Here is a 17602-nt window from a genome sequence, read left to right on the forward strand (position 1 = left end):
ATTAGGCAAGGGAGAGAGAGTAGGACTTGTTCATGGTCCATAGAGAGGTCTTGAAACTCACAGAGAGGCAATGCCTCACACGTGTGAGTGAAGTCTCACACTGAATAAAGATAAGAAGAATAAATGGTTAATATAACATAATTGAGCATGTACCTATTGAGTTTAGGTCTTTTGGGTTAAAGTGTATTTCTATATGTTATATTAATTACTCAATGAAGCTTTCTAAGATGTTTATCTTCCCAACACTAGTTTCATCATTCTCTTGATTGTATTAGTAATTCACATATGCATAATATTATTGGACAAACACATAAACTTCAAATTGGGAATTAGGATGAATGAAAAATTTTGACCAAAAAAAAAAAAAACCTTTAATTAAGCACATGCTACATGCATGCAATTTGGCTAATATTGATAATACAAATAGAATGAAGTAACCATGTTGTAATTAAACAAAGAGATTTCATTTAGCATATTTTTGCTAAGATCGTTTCAGGTGCCTGATCAATAATTGGAGTAAATTTCTCTTAAGTTAATTTAAATTGAGTTTAGATTAAATCATTTACGAATATTGTAAATTGTTCTTAAGACCAACCCTCTATGCTCACCCATATTTCTTGTCTAAAAATCTATAAATACAAGAATTTGGTGTCTGATAGAACTTTTCAACCTAGCCCTATCAATTGGGATTGTTATAAATGAACACATTTTCAACGTAGCCCATTCAATTGGGATTATGCAAAAAGAACACATTGAGAGTTACTCTCATCTCATGACACTCTTAGTTGTATCAGTAATTCATAAATGCATAATATTATTGCAAAAATGTGTAAACCCCAAATCGAAATGAATGAAAAATTATGACACTAACTCCCCCTCTTCAATAATAAGAGCCAAGCACCCATGAAGTGTGTGTAATGAGGCTAGTTGAATATATATTAATTTTAATAATTGTTTTAAGGTGATTAACCCATTTCGATAAGGGAGATCAATTTTCATTTGAACTTTGGATTGACTCAATTGAGTGACTGTCTTTGGTGGTGGTGTTTGAATTTTTCGAACTAGCCCAGTAATTTCTATGTTTGGCCTACTTATTATATGTTCTTAAAACTTGTGTAACTATTTAGCAAGGTCAAATTTGGAAACATATTAAATTGGACAACAAATCCTTCACACTTTTTTTTTTTTTAATCCTTTACTCTCTATATCATGTATAGCTAAGTGATAAGTTTGTATCATTTAAAATATTGTAGTTAGAACATAAAAAAAAAATATTGTGGTTAACCCAAAATTTTGGAAGTGATGTGTGCTAAGAACTTGTACTTTTTATTATTATTGGACATAATTTTTTTTGAAGCCATTATTGGACATAATTAATTTCTAAAGGTTCAGAGATTGTGATACAAGAAGATGGTAGATAATTTTGACTGAATTTTTGTTTAATACCGTTAAAAGTGATAAAATCATTTTTTAATTTTCTTTTTGACTTTTTTTAGAAAAGCCGTTTTAACTTATGGATAAGGCTATTTTAAAATTTTCTTATTTCAATTGACTTTTTGCTAGCTTTGATACGTTTATTGTCAAATAATCTAGTTATGCAAATCTAATTTTATATATATATATATATATATATATATATATATATATATATATATATATATATATAGAGAGAGAGAGAGAGAGAGAGAGAGAGAGTAGCCTCTAAGCATGCGCGTTGCGCTTGCTCATAGACCCTTTTATTTTTTTGAGTAAAAGTTAATAATTTGCATCTATTATAATTTGGGATTTCTACATTTTCTAATCACAAAAAAACATAAGGGTGTGATGGAAATAATTTTCACCCACAAACGCATAGTACTCATCATACTCCTAGGTTTTTTTTTGTAATTGAAAAATATAGTAATCTCAAATTATAATAGATGCTAATTATTAACCTTTAATTTACCCAAAAAACAGAAGAGCCTCTCTGAGCGTGCTTAGAGACTAGTACTATTAATAATAGGATTCTTGTTTGGATTTCAACATTTTGCGTACTAAAATAACTTCACACAAATTCTTAAACTTTCTAAAATACCCATATCTTTGAGTTAAAATAATTTTAAATTAAAAAAAAACTGGTTAAAAGAATAATTTATTGTTCCTAAGTTTTAAACTTTTTCCTTTATCTTTCTCATTTGGCCTAAAACTTAGGACACTATTTCTATATTGATGATGCCAAAATCGTCAGTTGGGTCACTCGTCCAATTCGGAGCTTTAGATGATCTCGTAGGACCCGTAAGATAAAGAGAGATAGATCGAAGAGACCATCGGGTTGTGTCCGGTGGGGGAGCCTCCGATGCTTAAGTTAGTATCAATCCATATTTTTCGTGTTTAGATAATGTTTTGTAGTAATTTTTTTACGTACAGATTGTCCTTTTTATAGGTGGCTTAGATAATTGTTGTACATAAATTAGGGTGATTATTACCTTGATTGTAACGTTATTTGTCTTGATGAGAGTTTATGACCTTTGATGGTCATTATTAAATGTGTTGAGCGGTTATCTTTGATGGACGACCTTAATGATTTTTCTGAACTCATCATATATCATTTTTAAACATTATTCTATATTATCTTATCTTTTTTATTTTTTGAGGGGCTGATCTTATCTCTTTCTTAAAAAAAAATACTCACAGTTATTTATATATTACTTTTATACACTATAATACTAAACCAAAATAAATAAATAAAAGTATTATTACACGCACAAAAAGTACCTAAGATGGTTCTAGTGTGAAAATAATTTGTTTCATTCTTTGATCCTACTAAAATATAAATAGACATTTTTACAACTTACTGAATTTGATCTCCTCTTATAATAGAGATATTTGTCTCTAGGTGGCATTGCTTTATTATTAAGAAAAATGCTAATAAATGCTCTTAAGACAATGATTAATAATCTATTTAAAAAAATAATAATTAATATTTTGACAACTTTTTCTATTTATCATAAAAATAAAGTCCAAATTTTTTAAAAATAAATGGTTAACCATTATCCTATGACTTAAATAAATAAATAAAAATTCAGGTACCATAAACTGGTGCACAATTTGCCCATGTGGTGAGTTGTGGTTGGTGGAAGGGTAACCCATCACCTTCACCTCTCCACCAACCATAACTCGCCACATGAGTGAGCACTATTACTCTTCACCAACCATAACTTGCCACATGGGCGAGTTGTGCACAAGTCGGTGTCACCGTATGAACTTAAAAAAAAACTTATGCCATCGTCAGGCATGACGAACTCAGCTTTATTATTCACCTAAAATTGGATATTTAGATTAGCCCAGCCCACGCGGCGAGACAGAGTCAAAAGCTTGTGTCATCCAAAGTCTAAAGCTTCTCAGCCATGTCCACCACTGCCGCCACCACCGCCGGTGCACACATCCTTGCTTACACCTACCCAGCCTCAGGCCACATCATACCGCTCCTCGACCTCACCCACCAATTACTCCGCCGCGGCCTCACCGTCACTGTTGTAGTCATCCCCACCGACCTCCCTTTGCTCCAACCCCTCCTATCCCTCCACCCTTCTTCACTCCACTCCTTAGTTCTCCCAGCTCCTGAACCTCCCACACCCTCATGGAAAAGTCGCATGGCCAAGGACCAAGCCATGCGTGATCTTCACTACCCACTTCTCCTCAACTGGTTCCATTCTCACCTCTCACCCCCCATAGCTATAATCTCCGATTTCTTCCTCGGCTGGACCCACCACCTCGCTAAACAACTCGGCTTGCCACGCGTCGTCTTCTCTCCCTCCGGTGCTTTTGGCTTGTCAGTTCTTTTCTCACTATGGCGTGACTTACCCAAAAATGAAGATCCTGAAGATATGGATTTTCAGGTCTTGTTACCTAAAATCCCGAATTCCCCAGTTTACCCTTGGCGGCAACTCCCTAATCAGTATAAGAACTGTACAGAAGGAGACCCAGATTGGGAATTTAACAAAAACAACATGCTTGATAATTTCGCTAGCTGGGGTTTGGTTGTCAACTCGTTCACTGAGTTGGAGCGAGTTTACTTGGAGCATTTGAGGACCGAACTCGGGCACGATCGAGTCTGGTCTGTGGGCCCGTTATTGCCTCTTGAAGATGACGTGGTTGGATCCTCTAGCAGAGGTGGATCCAGCTCAATACCATGTGAACAAGTGATGGCGTGGTTAAATTCGCGAAATGACAATTCCGTTGTTTATGTTTGCTTTGGGAGTCGTACAACGCTGAGTACTAAACAAATGGATGCGTTGGTTTCAGCTTTAGAGCAAAGTGGGGTCGAGTTTATTTTGTGTGTGAGGGGCTTGGATGAGCGGCATGTGGGTGTGATTCCCGATGGGTTTGAAGACCGTGTGGAGGGTAGGGGTTTGGTGATTAAAGGATGGGCCCCACAAGTGGCTATACTGAAGCACCGAGCTGTGGGTGCATTCTTGACTCATTGTGGGTGGAACTCGGTGTTGGAAGGGATCACTGCTGGGGTGGTGATGCTGACATGGCCAATGGCTTCAGATCAGTTCACGAATGCAAAACTACTGGTTGATCAGCTAGGCGTGGGAATTCGAGCTGGTGAGAATATAGAGAATATTCCCGAGCCCTCTAAGTTAGCTCATCTATTGGTGGAGTCGGTGAGTGCAACAAGACTAGAGAGAGTCCGAGTTAAGGAGCTTAGTGATGCAGCTTTGGGTTCGATCAAAGGAGGGAGCTCGAATAAAGATTTGGATGAATTTCTAGAGCGACTACCTAGGTGTTGTCAAAATTAGAACGTATACACTAAGAATTTGACAACAAATTTGCCACATGTTAATGTGGTTGATTGTTCGCTGTAGGTAATATGTGAGAATTAGTATAAGTTTCCCACATCAGTGAGCATAAAAAATGGAATGAATATTTTGAAATTTTACTTTTTGATCATAATGAAGAAAAAACATAAAGGAATAAAGACCACATCTTTATTGCATTCTTTTCCATGTATTAAGGCTGGGTTTGGATAGCAAAGTGTTTGTGTTTTTTGGTTAGGTCTCGTGCACTGTTTACGAAACTCGCAAGTATGGAAAAAACGTAAATCTAACTTTAAAACTAGATTTTACGATACTATTCACACATTTAAAAATTATTTTGCTATAGTATTTTTAATTTTTAGCAATAAGCGGTATTCAAACAGATCCTAAGATACTGATAAAGAGTATTTTTTGGTTTGAATTATATATCTATGATTTTTTTTTTCATTTAAGAAACAAACACATGTAAAGGAGATAGATGTGGTTCTAATATAAAAGCACATCACAAGCTTCATTTAAAAGCATGTAGATTATTTGTTTAAATTATATGTAATTTTTCAAAATATCTCTCTTTTTTGTTTGGATGCATTGATAATTTTGGAGTCAATGTTTTGAACCTTAGATGTTTTCATTGGAAACATTGATGAAGCGGAAGCTCGTTAGTTGCTTTGGGTTCGTCCAGACGGTGCCGGTCGCACTCCGACGACGCAATGGAAGCAAGAACTCACTCAAATGGTCACCGGTGTGGTGCCTGCTACAACGCTTCCGATACCAAAGTTAGTGTGAAAGAAGGTAGCAGTCAAAATATCAAAAATAGCTCAGTTTATCTTGTGATTCTGTGTGTACCTCGTATTAGTGTTGTGAAGGCTTTATATATCCTTCTGGACTATAGCCATTGTGGTGTTAATGTCTCCCTTGATAACATCTCTGGCGGAGTAATGAGTTTTAATGTGTTTCCACCGGTTCGTCCAGCTGGTCTTGTAACGGTCCAGAACATTATTGGCAGCATTGAATGGCATTAACGTTTTCGCCAATGACGCAGATTATCGGTCAGGTTCGTCTGTGGAGGCGACCTCGTCCGTGTTCAACTTTGTCAGTCCCATCAGCTGCCCCCCGGGTTCCATGGTTGTCAGTGCGTGTCCTGACGACCGTGGAAGACGAAAAGTTTTTTTTTTTTGGGTGACCTTTGGGATTTCGTGCCGCACTGAATGCATAGTGGCGGCGTTACGCGGGTCGTGGCCACGTGGCATGATATGGTTGGAGAAGGCTTATGTCCTCATTGCATGACCCTTAAGTTTCCCGCCGATTTTCGGTTTTTCTTCCTTTTGGTTTTTAAACTTCTCTTCTCCTACTTTACCTTTCATTTTCTTCCAATTTTCAGTTTATCCCTTTGAGCATCTTTTTCACCTATTTCTTCATTTTCCTTTGAGCTGGTGCGTGTTTGGTCGTTGGGCTTCTTGCTTCTCTTCTTTGAGGTTTTTTTTTTTTTTCTTCGTAAATATCTGATTTCCTTTTCTTTTTGGCTTCTGCTTCTTGGTTTTTTTTTTTTTTAGCACTTTCTTGTTTACCTGTACTTTGCCTAGGTGTCCATGGTCAGTAATTTAGAGGTTAGAGTAGCTTGCCCTTTGATTTCCTTTCTTTTTGCTCGCTGAGGGGGGTCCTTAGGTGTTTTTCCCACTTTGGAGGGTTTCGTTTTTGAGGGTAACAGCTTAGGTGTTGTTTTGGGCAACTTGTTTCCATTGCTCCACCAGTCAGTCGATTGGTTCGAAGGTTTGGTGAGGGAGCCACGGTCGATGTCTGAGGTTAGGTCTTGTGATCTCGAGACTGGGTTGTCGTCTAGTGGCGACCTTATGGAGGGGGACACAGTCGCGTCGACCTTTAGAGAAGTTAGGCCTTTTCATGCCCTCGTGGAGGCGTGTGGGTTAGACTCTGACGCCGTGGGTAGGATTAGGGATAGGTTTCAATTCTTGGAATGGGTTCGCGTTCATCGGCCTACTGACGAGGAGAGGGCTTGTCAGTTTTTTCCAGGTGAAGTGTGCTTCTATGAGGTTGCTTTTACTTGTGGTCTTAGGCTTCCCGTCCATCCATTTGTGATGGAGCTCTTAGCTTATTTGGGTATCGCTCTTAGGCAGCTTATGCCCAATTCATGGAGAATAGTGGTCAACTGTATGGAAATATGGTTGGCTGCTAACGGGGAGATGATCAAGGTAAATGAGCTTGTTTATTTGTATCTTTTAAAAGAGTCCAAAGAGTACGGGTATTATGAGCTAGTACCTTAGGAGAGAAGAACCAGGATCGTCAAGGGCTTACCTTCGTCCTTCAGGTACTGGAAGTCCAGATTTGTGTTTGTGTCTAGGGACGATTTTGAGACCCCCTCTAGCCAGGATTGGGGTGATATCCCCAGATTGCTTCGTCGGTGGGGAACCCCGACTTTAGGTGCGTCAGTATCCTTCCTTGTTTTTTTTTTTTTTTACTTTTGTTGGACCCGATGTTATCGTCACTAACTTCTTTCGTTCTTGTGCAGTTAAAAGAAGGCTAAAGCTCAAAAGCAGGTACAAGGAGCGTGTTGAGACGGCCATTGTGTATTCCCAGACCATTGAAAACTGGGATGACTTAGTAGATCCGCGGACGCTTGCTTTTTACAACCTTGGCCCCGATCCGTCCCCTACGTCCTGCAGAACCTCGATATTGAAGGAAAGAAGAGTAAGCATTTGAGTTCGTCAGACTCGATCTCGTACCTGTATTTAGTTGCCTTGCTCCTTTATAAGATTTTCCTTCTTCGCAGAGATGACGACTAAATTTAACAAGGGCATGTACGAGAAGATGCGATCTAAGAAGGATGAACTGCTGTCCAACATTGGGAAGAAGGTGGTCCGTGTCAAAGGGAAGGTTTCCTCCGTCACTTCGACTGCTTCGGCCACTCCCGTGGTTTCCGGCGCCGAGACGACGAGGACGGCTTCTCCAGCCACTTCGGTTGAAGAGATCTCGACCCCCTACTTCGAAAAGGCCTCGTACGTCAGATAGGGGGAAGGAGGCTGCTTGCTCGTCCACCATTTGGGACGACGAGAAGTTGGCAACGGATTGGGCTCATGCGGTCGTGACCGCAGAAGACCTAAAGGTGTTCTCGGGTTTACCCCCAAATGAGTTGATGAGTCGTCATCTCCATAAGGTCGTCCAGGTAACCTGCTTGTTTTAAGTGACTATATATATATATATATATATATATATATATATATATATATATATATTTCTTACATAGGTGTGCTAAGGCTAAATTCCTTCGTGTGTCTTTTTTTTTTTGTTAGGTGCTGGGGGAGACCGTTCACCTTTCGTCTGAGTATCTTGCTCAAGAGGCTAAGGTTGAGTCCTCGCTTTCTCGGATCAAGGTCTTAGAGATGGAGAACTCGAAGCTGAAGAGGGATCTAATAGCTTCGACGGAGGACGTTCACCACGCTAGGGAGGAGGTCAAGAAGTTGAGTGACGAGCTAAAGGTTGAGCAGCAGCTGGTTCTGGAAAAAGGACGAGCAGCTTACAGCCACGAAGGAAAAGATCAAGGTCGTTGCCTCCAGGGCTATCGAAGGTTTCCAACAGACTGAGGAGTATAACTCTGTGCTCTTCAGCTGGTATTTTAAAGGGTTCGAGCTTTTGAGGAGGTACTCCATCAAGCACCCTTCTGGGATAGATTTGGAGACGCTGGACATGGAGAAAGTGGACAGGGAGATCTTTGCTGACGAAGTTGCCCAAGCCACGGCTGCTGGCGTTCCTGAAGACCTTCCTGCTGTTGATGTCCCAGTCATCGAAGCTCCTGCCCTTGATGCCCCAGCCGAGGACGATGCCATCCCGGATGTTTGATCCTATTACTTGTTCAGAAAAAATTCTTTTTTTTTTTAGGTGCCTGATATGTTTGAGGCTCAAATTCCAGAACATCTTAATTTTTTTTAAGTATATCTTTAGCCTAGTTTTTATGGGTTTTTAGATGTAAAAACAATGGTAATTGCCTTTGGTTTTTAGGCTTTTATAATATCGTATTTACTTACACATGTTGTCCTTGTGTGCATCCATCGAAGCCTGTCAACTTCTTCGTATCCGTCAGGGTCGGATCTCATTTCTTTTGCCTTCGTCAGTAACGTACTTCCTTCTAGGAGGAATCTTATTACCTTGGTATTTTCCTTTATCTTTTTGCCTTCATCAGTAATGTACATCCGTTTACGCAGAATCTTATTACTTAGGCTATTTTCTTTAGCTTTTTGCCTTCGTTAGTAATGCACATCCGTTTATACGGAATCTTATTACTTAGGCTATTTTCTTTAGCTTTTTGCCTTCGTTAGTAATGCACATCCATCTACGCGGAATCTTATTACTTAGGCTTTTTTTTTTCTCTTTATCTTTTTGCCTTCGTCAGTAATGTGCATCCGTCTAGGCGGAATCTTATTACTTATGCATTTTTCTTTAGCTTTTTGCCTTCGTCAGTAATGCACATCCGTCTATGCGGAATCTTATTACTTAGGCTTTTTTTTTTTTTTTTTATCTTTTTGCCTTCGTCAGTAATGTACATCCGTCTAGGCGGAATCTTATTACTTAGGCATTTTTCTTTATCTTTTTGCCTTTGTCAGTAATGTACATCCGTCTAGGCAGAATCTTATTACTTAGGCATTTTTCTTTAGCTTTTTGCCTTTGTCAGTAATGCACATCTGTCTACGTGGAATCTTATTACTTAGGCATTTTTCTTTATCTTTTTTCCTTCATCCGTAATGTACATCCGTCTAGGCCGTAACGGGTTTTCGGGATTTCCTACTAACGATACCTGTATGAACACATTATTTGAATCGTTATTTCATTAATTTTCAGGAATGGGTACATTCTTTGGTTACATCTGTTGATGGTATTTCTTCAAGTGTTCAATGTTCCAGGGTCATGGGAGCTTCTGCCCATCTAGGGTCTCCAAATGATAGCTGCCTTGCAGGGAGTAGTGCACGACTCTGTAAGGTCCTTCCCATGTGGGACCGAGCTTCCCATGGGCGGAATTTTTGGTTGCAGTGGTGACCTTGCGTAGGACGAGGTCGCCAATTTCAAGTCTTCTGAGCTGGACCCTCTTGTTATAGTATTCGGTCATCTTCTGCTGGTACTCCATCGTCTTGCTGGAGGCCTTGTCTCTTACTTTGTCTAAGCAATCCAGATTGATTCAAAGTTGGTCGTTGTTGTCCTCCTCGCGGAATACTTCTCGCCTGGTGCTGGCCACACCCACCTCGACTGGGATTACCGCCTCAGTACCATAAGTGAGCCTGAAAGGCATCTCTCCCGTTGGGGTTCTTGTTGTTGTTCTGTAGGCCTACAAGACATTGGACAATTCTTCGGGCCACGCGCCCTTTGCCTCGTTTAGTCGGGCTTTGATGATTCTGAGCAGTGTTCGTTTAGTTACTTCTGTTTGCCCGTTCACCTGTGGATGTCCAGGTGACGAGAACTTGTTCCTGATACCTAGTCCTGAGCAAAAGTTTCTAAATCCCTGGTTGTCGAACTGACGTCCATTATCTGATATAATCGTTCTTGGGATCCCAAACCTGCAAATTATATTCTTCCACACGAAGCTACGGATCCTCACCTCTGTGATAGTCCCTATTGCTTCTGCTTCGACCCATTTTGTGAAGTAGTCGATAGCAACGAGTAGGAACCTTACCTGTCCTTTTCCCTGGGGCAATAGGCCAACGATATCAATCCCCCACTGTGGGAACGGCCACGGGGAGGTTATCATCGTCATCTTTTCTGCTGGCAGCCTCTGGACGTTCCCGAACCTCTGGCACTTGTCGCACCTTTTGACGAGCTCTGTAGCGTCTACCTGCATGGTCAGCTAGAAATATCCTGTTCGAATAACTTTGCTTATCAGAGATCTAGGCCCAGTGTGGTCTCCACAAATCCCTTCGTGGACTTCTCGAAGAACGTACTTGGCTTCTTCCTCGTTGACACACTTCAAATAGGGCAGGGAGAAGCCTCTTTTGTATAAGGTATCATTCAAGATCGTAAATCTGGCCGCTCTCGCTTTAATCTTCCTGGCTTCTAGGGCGTCACGGGGGAGATGCCCGTCTTGGAGAAATGACACGATCGGTGCCATCCAACTATTTGCGCTCTGGATGGAAAATATTGGGACTTCTTTAATGCTGGGGTGTTTCTGAGTCTCCATGAGAAATTCACTGTTCGTCGGTTCTTCTTCTGACGAGGCCATTTTCGCAACCTCATTTGCCGCCATATTCTGGTTTCTCGGGATTCGAACGAAGTCCAACTTATCGAACTCACGGGCTAAATGTTTCGTCAGCTTGAGGTACTTTTGAATTCTCTCCTCTTTTGCCTCATAATCTTCCCTGATCTGCCTTATTGCCAACTTGGAGTTGCTCTGAATAAGCAGGTTCTTAATCCGAAGGGCTTTCCCGAGTCTTAGTCCCGTCAGTATCCCTTCGTACTCGGCCTCGTTGTTGGTCGCCGGGAACTTTAATTGGACTCCATATCTGAGCTTTTTTCCATTGGGGGTGTTTATGATGACCCCTACTCCCCCCCTCTTTTGGGCTGATGAATCGTCAGTCTGAATTGTCCATTGTTCCACCTTGTCTCTACCGTCGTCATCTTCTGGAAGGGTGAACTCGGCAATAAAGTCTGCTAAAGCTTGCGCCTTGATGGCTGTTCTGGGATGGTATTCGATGTCGAAGTGGCTGAGTTCAATTGCCCACTGGACCATTCTCCCCGCTGCCTCAGGTTTATTCATGGATTTTCTGATTGGTTGGTCCGTCATTACAAGGATAGGGTGTGCTTCGAAGTACGGTCGTAGCTTCCATGAAGCTACTATTAGGGCGAATGCGATCTTCTCAATCCTGGGATACCTGGCTTCTGCTCCCTGGAAGGCTTGACTGATGTAGTAAACTGGAAGCTGCTTCTTATCTTCCTCTCGAATCAAGGCCGCACTAACGGCCGTGGCTGATGCCGCCAGGTATAAATAAAGGTTTTTCCCTGCCTTTGAGGGACTTAAGAGGGGCGGATTGCCTAGGTAACATTTGAGCTCTTGAAACGCTACCTCGCATTCGTCCGTCCTGGAAAAAGCTTGCTTCAATGTCTTGAAAAAGGGTAGGCATTTGTCTGTTGCTTTAGAGACGAACCTATTGAGTGTAGCGATCCTCCCTGTGAGCTCTTGGACTTCCTTGACGGTCTTTGGTGATGCCATGTTGAGTATTGCTTGTACCTTCTCCGGATTTACTTCTATTCCTCTTTGGGACACCATGAACCCCAAGAACTTCCCTAAGGCTACCCCGAACACACACTTACTGGGATTCAGCTTCATCTGATATTTTTGGAGGGTATCAAACGTCTCTCTCAGATCATCCAGGTGTGTCAACTCCCTTTTGCTCTTGACGAGCATATCGTCCACATACACCTCCATGTTTCTACCAATTTGCTTGCTGAACATCTTGTTTACTAGTCTTTGGTATGTTGCTCCTGTGTTCTTCAGTCCGAAGGGCATCACCTTGTAGCAGTAGAGCCCTCAACTTGTGACGAAAGCAGTTTTTTCCTGATCGTCCTCAGCCATTTTTATCTGGTTGTATCCTGAAAAAGCATCCATGAACGTCAGTAACTTATGCCCGACCGTAGAATCTACCAGCTGATCTATCCTAGGCAGGGGAAAACTGTCCTTCGGGCAGGCCTTGTTCAGGTCCGTAAAGTCCACGCACATTCTCCACTTCCCATTTGCTTTTTTTACCGGCACGACGTTGGCCAGCCACTCGGGATAATAAACCTCTCGGATGAAGTCTGCCTGCAACAACCTGTTAACTTCGTCGGTGATTGCTTGGTTTCGTTTGGGGGCAAAGACTCGTTGTCTCTGTTGGATGGGCTTTTTCCCAGGATTTATGTTTAACTCGTGCTGGATTACCTGGCGTGGTATGCCGGGCATATCCTCGCGACTCCACGCAAATACGTCCAAGTTTTCCTTAAGGAATTGGACGAGTTTCTTCCTCATCTCGAGGCTTAAGGTTGTTCCTATCCTCGTCACCTTTGCAATTTCCCCCTTGACAAGTTCTACTGTTTCCAGAGCTTTCATTTTGTCTTCTTTTTCTTCCTTGATCGACCACGTGTGGTTTTCCCCTGCAGCCAGCACGGCCTGGTAGCATTCCCGAGCCAAGACTTGGTCTCCTTTTACCTCGCCGACTCCGTCTTCGGTTGGAAATTTTACCTTTAGGCAGTAGGTGGACATAGCTGCTTTCCACCTGTTGAGCGTGGGTCTCCCAATGATCACATTATATGAGGAGGGGCAATCTACCACCAGGAAGTCCAGCTGACGGGTCTGTTGTTTCGGGTAGGCTCCTATTGTGACTTTCAGCGTCACAATGCCCTTGGGGTATACCCTGTCTCCGCTGAAGCTAACGAGGGGGGAATCGAATGGGCGCAATCTACCAGGATCTAGTTTCAACTGTTGGAAGGCAGGTAAGTACATGATGTCTGCGGAGCTGCCGTTGTCTACAAGGACCCTCTTAGTGTTAAACCCTTCGATTGTGAGTGTTATAACCAGGGGGTCATTATGCGGCTGCCTTACTCCCCGAGCATCTTCTTCATTGAAAAATATATCCTGGTTTATCCGTCTTTGCTTCAATAGGGGTTCCATATGGACGCTGTTTACTTGCCTCTGGCATGTTTTCTTGAGAGACTTGTATGATCCCCCCATGAATGGCCCCCCTGCGATTGTGTTTATCTCCCCGATCACATCCTGTGGTGGTTAGGATGGACAAATCTCATTCTTGGACGAGGATTCGCATTGGCTCTTGTTGCCGTCTTTGAACCTGCTGTCTTCGCCCTTCTTCACATACTTCTGAAGTTTTCCTTTCTATATCAACTCCTCTATCTGTCCTTTCAGGTCTCGAAAATCCTCCGTGTAATTGCCGTGATCCTTGTGGAATTGGCAGTATTTGTTTTTGTCACGCACGTTAGGTGACGAATGCAAGGGTCTCGGCCACTGAAGGTAGTGTTGATCCTGGATCTGTGTCAAAATTTTGTCAACATGCATAATTAGAGGTGTGAATTTTACCCATCGTGGAGCTTTCTCATCCCTTCGTTTGTCTACGTCACCTTCTCGACAGCCTGGGCGCTCCCTCTTTTGTCCCCTACGTTCGTCTTCCTTCCTTCCTTCCTTCTTCGGCCTTTCCTCGTCTACGATGGTTGCCAGTGTGTCCTTGGCATTCATGTACTTTTGGGCTTTCAGTAGCATCTTTGCCATTGTCTGGGGCGGATTCTTTACCAGCGAGACGACGAATTCTCTGGACTTAAGCCCCGCTTTAAATGTTGTCAGCTGGACCTTGTCGTCCGCGTTGTCCACCTCTAGGGTCTCTCGAGTGAAGCGTTTCACGTACGACTGCAAGGTCTCCCTCTCCCCTTGCTTAACAGTGAGTAGGTGATCCGCTGGTTTCTTGGGTCGTTGACCCCGACAAAATGACGCAGAAAACCACTACTTGACTGCTCGAAATTGTCAATGGACGAAGTGGGTAGTCTCGTGAACCACTCTCTTCCAACTCCCCTCAACGTAGTAGGGAAAGAACGACACATTATCACATCAGGGGGCTGTTGAAGGCCTAGGGTCGTCTTGAAGGTATTAAGGTGATCTTGGGGATCCTTGAGCCCATCAAAAGGCTCGAGTTGAGGCAACCAAAATTTTGCTGGTACTGGTCGTTCTAAGACCGCCATGGTAAAGGGAGAGTCCGTTGCCCTGACCATTCTATCTAGGCTTCGATCCGTCTTCTCTTTGATGGCATTTCTTAGTTCGTCCATCTCCTTTCTCATTTCTTGGAGGAGGTCGGAATGTTGTTCCTCTGGAGTAATGGTCCTTCGTCGGTCTCTTCTCCCGTGGTTGTCCCCTTCGTCCTCTTGGACTGCCCTCGACTAGTTCTCCTCCTGCTATAGCCTTTGTCTCATCTCTTGATTCTGTCTGGTGAGTTCTTCGACGGTGGCCGCGAGAGTTTGAACTTGCTGTGCCAAGGCCGCTGAATCCTGGTTGGGTTCCATTTGGATATTGGAGCTGGTAGGAACCGCGTTTTCGTAGTACGAGAATTTCGTTTCCCACAGACGGCGCCAAACTGATGAAGCGGAAGCTCGTCAGTTGCTTTGGGTTCATCCAGACGGTGCCGGTCGCACTCCGGCGACGTGATGGAAGCAAAAACTCACTCAAATGGTCACCGGTGTGATACTTGCCACAACGCCTCCGATGCCAAAGTTAGTGTGAAAGAATGTAGCAGTCAAAATATCAAAAATAGCTCAGTATATCTTGTGATTTTGTGTGTACCTCGTATTAGTGTTGTGAAGGCTTTATATATCCTTCTGGACTATAGCCGTTGTGGTGTTAATGTCTCCCTTGATAACGTCTCTAGCAGAGTAATGGGTTTTAATGTATTTCCACCGGTTCGTCCAGCTGGTCTTGTAACGGTCCGGGACATTATTGGCAGCATTAAATGGCATTAACGTTCTCGCCAATGACGCAAATAATCGGTCAAGTTCGTCTGTGGAGGCGACCTCGTCCATGTTCAACTTCGTCAGTCCCATCAGCATAAAAAAGTATCAATTAAGATCTTAGCATCTCTCTCTTTGATTTGTTAAAATACAACTGTATTTTTATTTACTTTAAGCAAATTAATACATATGGGAGTAAGTCAACAAATATAAAAATTAGTTATAGAAGTTAACACGAAAAAGTTTCAAACATGTTCAAAATTCTTAATTTGTCTTTAATTGATTAAGATTGAGAGAAAAGACAAGGAAGTTAAAATGAAAAGCTAAAACTTCAACCACATTGCCAACAACCTTATAGGTTGGCCCTTCTTAGTGAGATGATGTGGAAATCATCAGTCGAGTAGGTTCTTCCAAATGAGGCAGCAACCTCGTCTCTTTGCCTGCAATCATCGTGAAAAGCCCTCCTTAGGTGGTCACTGATGTAGTGCCTGCCACAGAGTCTCTGATGATAAAGCCAGCGTATGGAAGCTTTTAAAGAAAATATGAAGGCTTAGAATATTAGAGCTACAACGTATTAGTATATTAAGGATATGTGTATGTACCTTGTCTGGTTTTGAAGGGTTTTAAATATGGCTCCATTGCTTCTAGCCATTGTAGCCTTTATCGTGTTTTTAGTGCTTCTTTTGTAACGCCTCTGGTTTCATTAATGTGGGTCTTGATGAGCCTCCAACGGTTTAACAGCTAATTGATAATTGCCCGAGGTATTAAATCATCTATTAATGGCTTGCCTTCCTTCGTCCAAGACGTGGATGAGATTGTCTGGGCAAGAAGGTTTATTGGTCCCATCAACTGCCCTCCCAGATTTTGTGGTCATCCTTGTGTGTCAAGACGACCATCAGAAGGTGAAAGGTTTCTTACTCAGACAGTTTCTAATAGAGACATTCAGTGTTCAAATCTATACCTCCAATCAGCAAATTATAAATTAAAAAAAAAAATTGAAAAACATTATATGTAGCTATTAGATTCTTTTAACACCCACTGTATTTTAAACACCAAGTTCTTTTGGCGTAGAAGTTTGAAACTCAAGCAAATTTAATAATTCCCATTATAGATAAGAAATTTCCCTATAGATAAGAAATTTCCCTCCACCTGAAATAATCAAATTTTACCTTTGCAATTTTATTAGTATGCTAGGGATTGTGATTAATTACTCTACCTTATCCTACTAAACATTAATTACTAACTAACTAAACCAGAATCTCTTTAATCTAAGTAGGGGTGGCAAAATTGGATATGACCCGTGAACACGACTTGACACGACACGATACGACATGAAATTAGCAGGTTATGGGTTGAGATTTAATAGGTTCATGTTATATTTAGGTTGACACGACTGATTCATTTAATGAACGAGTTGACTTAGTATTCAACCTATAGAATATGTTTAACATTTTTTTACCTGTTTAATTAAATGACATTTTACCAATATACCATTCAAACCCTAGATATATAAACTTATTGGTTGTTGTGGTTTATTTTCTTTGACATATTGTGATTGATTATTTGTAATATTATGATATGCTTTAGTTTTGAATGATTACTTGTGATGCAGTTACTCGTTAGTTTTGAATTTTATATTAAAAATATTTATTTGTTTGTTTTTTCTTAATTTTTTTTTATTTTGATAAAATCTGATAAACAAGTTGACACGATTGACCCATTTAATAAATAGGTCATGTTAGGGTTGAGGAATTTTGATTCGTTTAATAAACATGTCGGGTTAGTGTTGACCTATATAGTTGAATACTCATGAGTTGACACGACACGAACACGAATTGTCACCCTTAAATCTGAGATCTTAATAGTCATGCAGGCTTGGACTACATGTATGGAAGTAAAAATAAGCCGCCATATGAAAATGTAGATGATTGGAATGATGATTGTCAATCTTGGGCCTAATAAGCATAGTTGTCAGTATCGTACGATACGCGATATGCATCATATGATACGCGATACGTATCGTACGATATGTATTGTATCATGTACAAAAAATATCGTATTGTAAGTGCTCATGAATCGTTCAATACATAAGTGCGTATCATATGAATTATACTTATCATACAATACATAGACATGTGGGTTTAAAATGGGTTTTTTTTTGTTAAAATTTGTGGTTTTATTTGATTTAAACAAGTTGTTAGACTTTGTTAACACAAAATTATTGGGAAACTTAATTGAGTCTAATGAAATAGCAAGTCCATGAATTTATTTCGTCCCTTCTCTTTCTCCTACAAAATTTAGACTATACTCATAACACTCACTTTCATATG

At 41.2% G+C, this 17602-nt stretch overlaps 2 protein-coding genes across 2 annotated transcripts; one reads left to right on the forward strand and one right to left on the reverse strand.

Moving 5' to 3' along the window:
- The first annotated feature begins 3306 nt into the window (after positions 1-3306).
- LOC142630476 (UDP-glycosyltransferase 89B2-like) lies at positions 3307-4981 on the forward strand. Its single transcript, XM_075804476.1, has one exon. The coding sequence runs from the start codon at positions 3387-3389 to the stop codon at positions 4782-4784; it is 1398 nt and encodes a 465-aa protein (XP_075660591.1). The 5' UTR covers positions 3307-3386; the 3' UTR covers positions 4785-4981.
- A 5666-nt stretch (positions 4982-10647) lies between these two features.
- Positions 10648-13500, reverse strand: LOC142632746 (uncharacterized). Its single transcript, XM_075807093.1, has 2 exons — positions 12541-13500; positions 10648-12123 (listed from the first exon to the last, which is right to left on the reverse strand). Exons 1-2 carry the CDS (start codon positions 13498-13500, stop codon positions 10648-10650), a joined length of 2436 nt encoding a protein of 811 aa, XP_075663208.1.
- Between the last annotated feature and the right edge of the window lie 4102 nt (positions 13501-17602).

Source organism: Castanea sativa, chromosome 4, assembly GCF_040712315.1.
Source record: "Castanea sativa cultivar Marrone di Chiusa Pesio chromosome 4, ASM4071231v1".
NCBI lineage: Eukaryota > Viridiplantae > Streptophyta > Magnoliopsida > Fagales > Fagaceae > Castanea > Castanea sativa.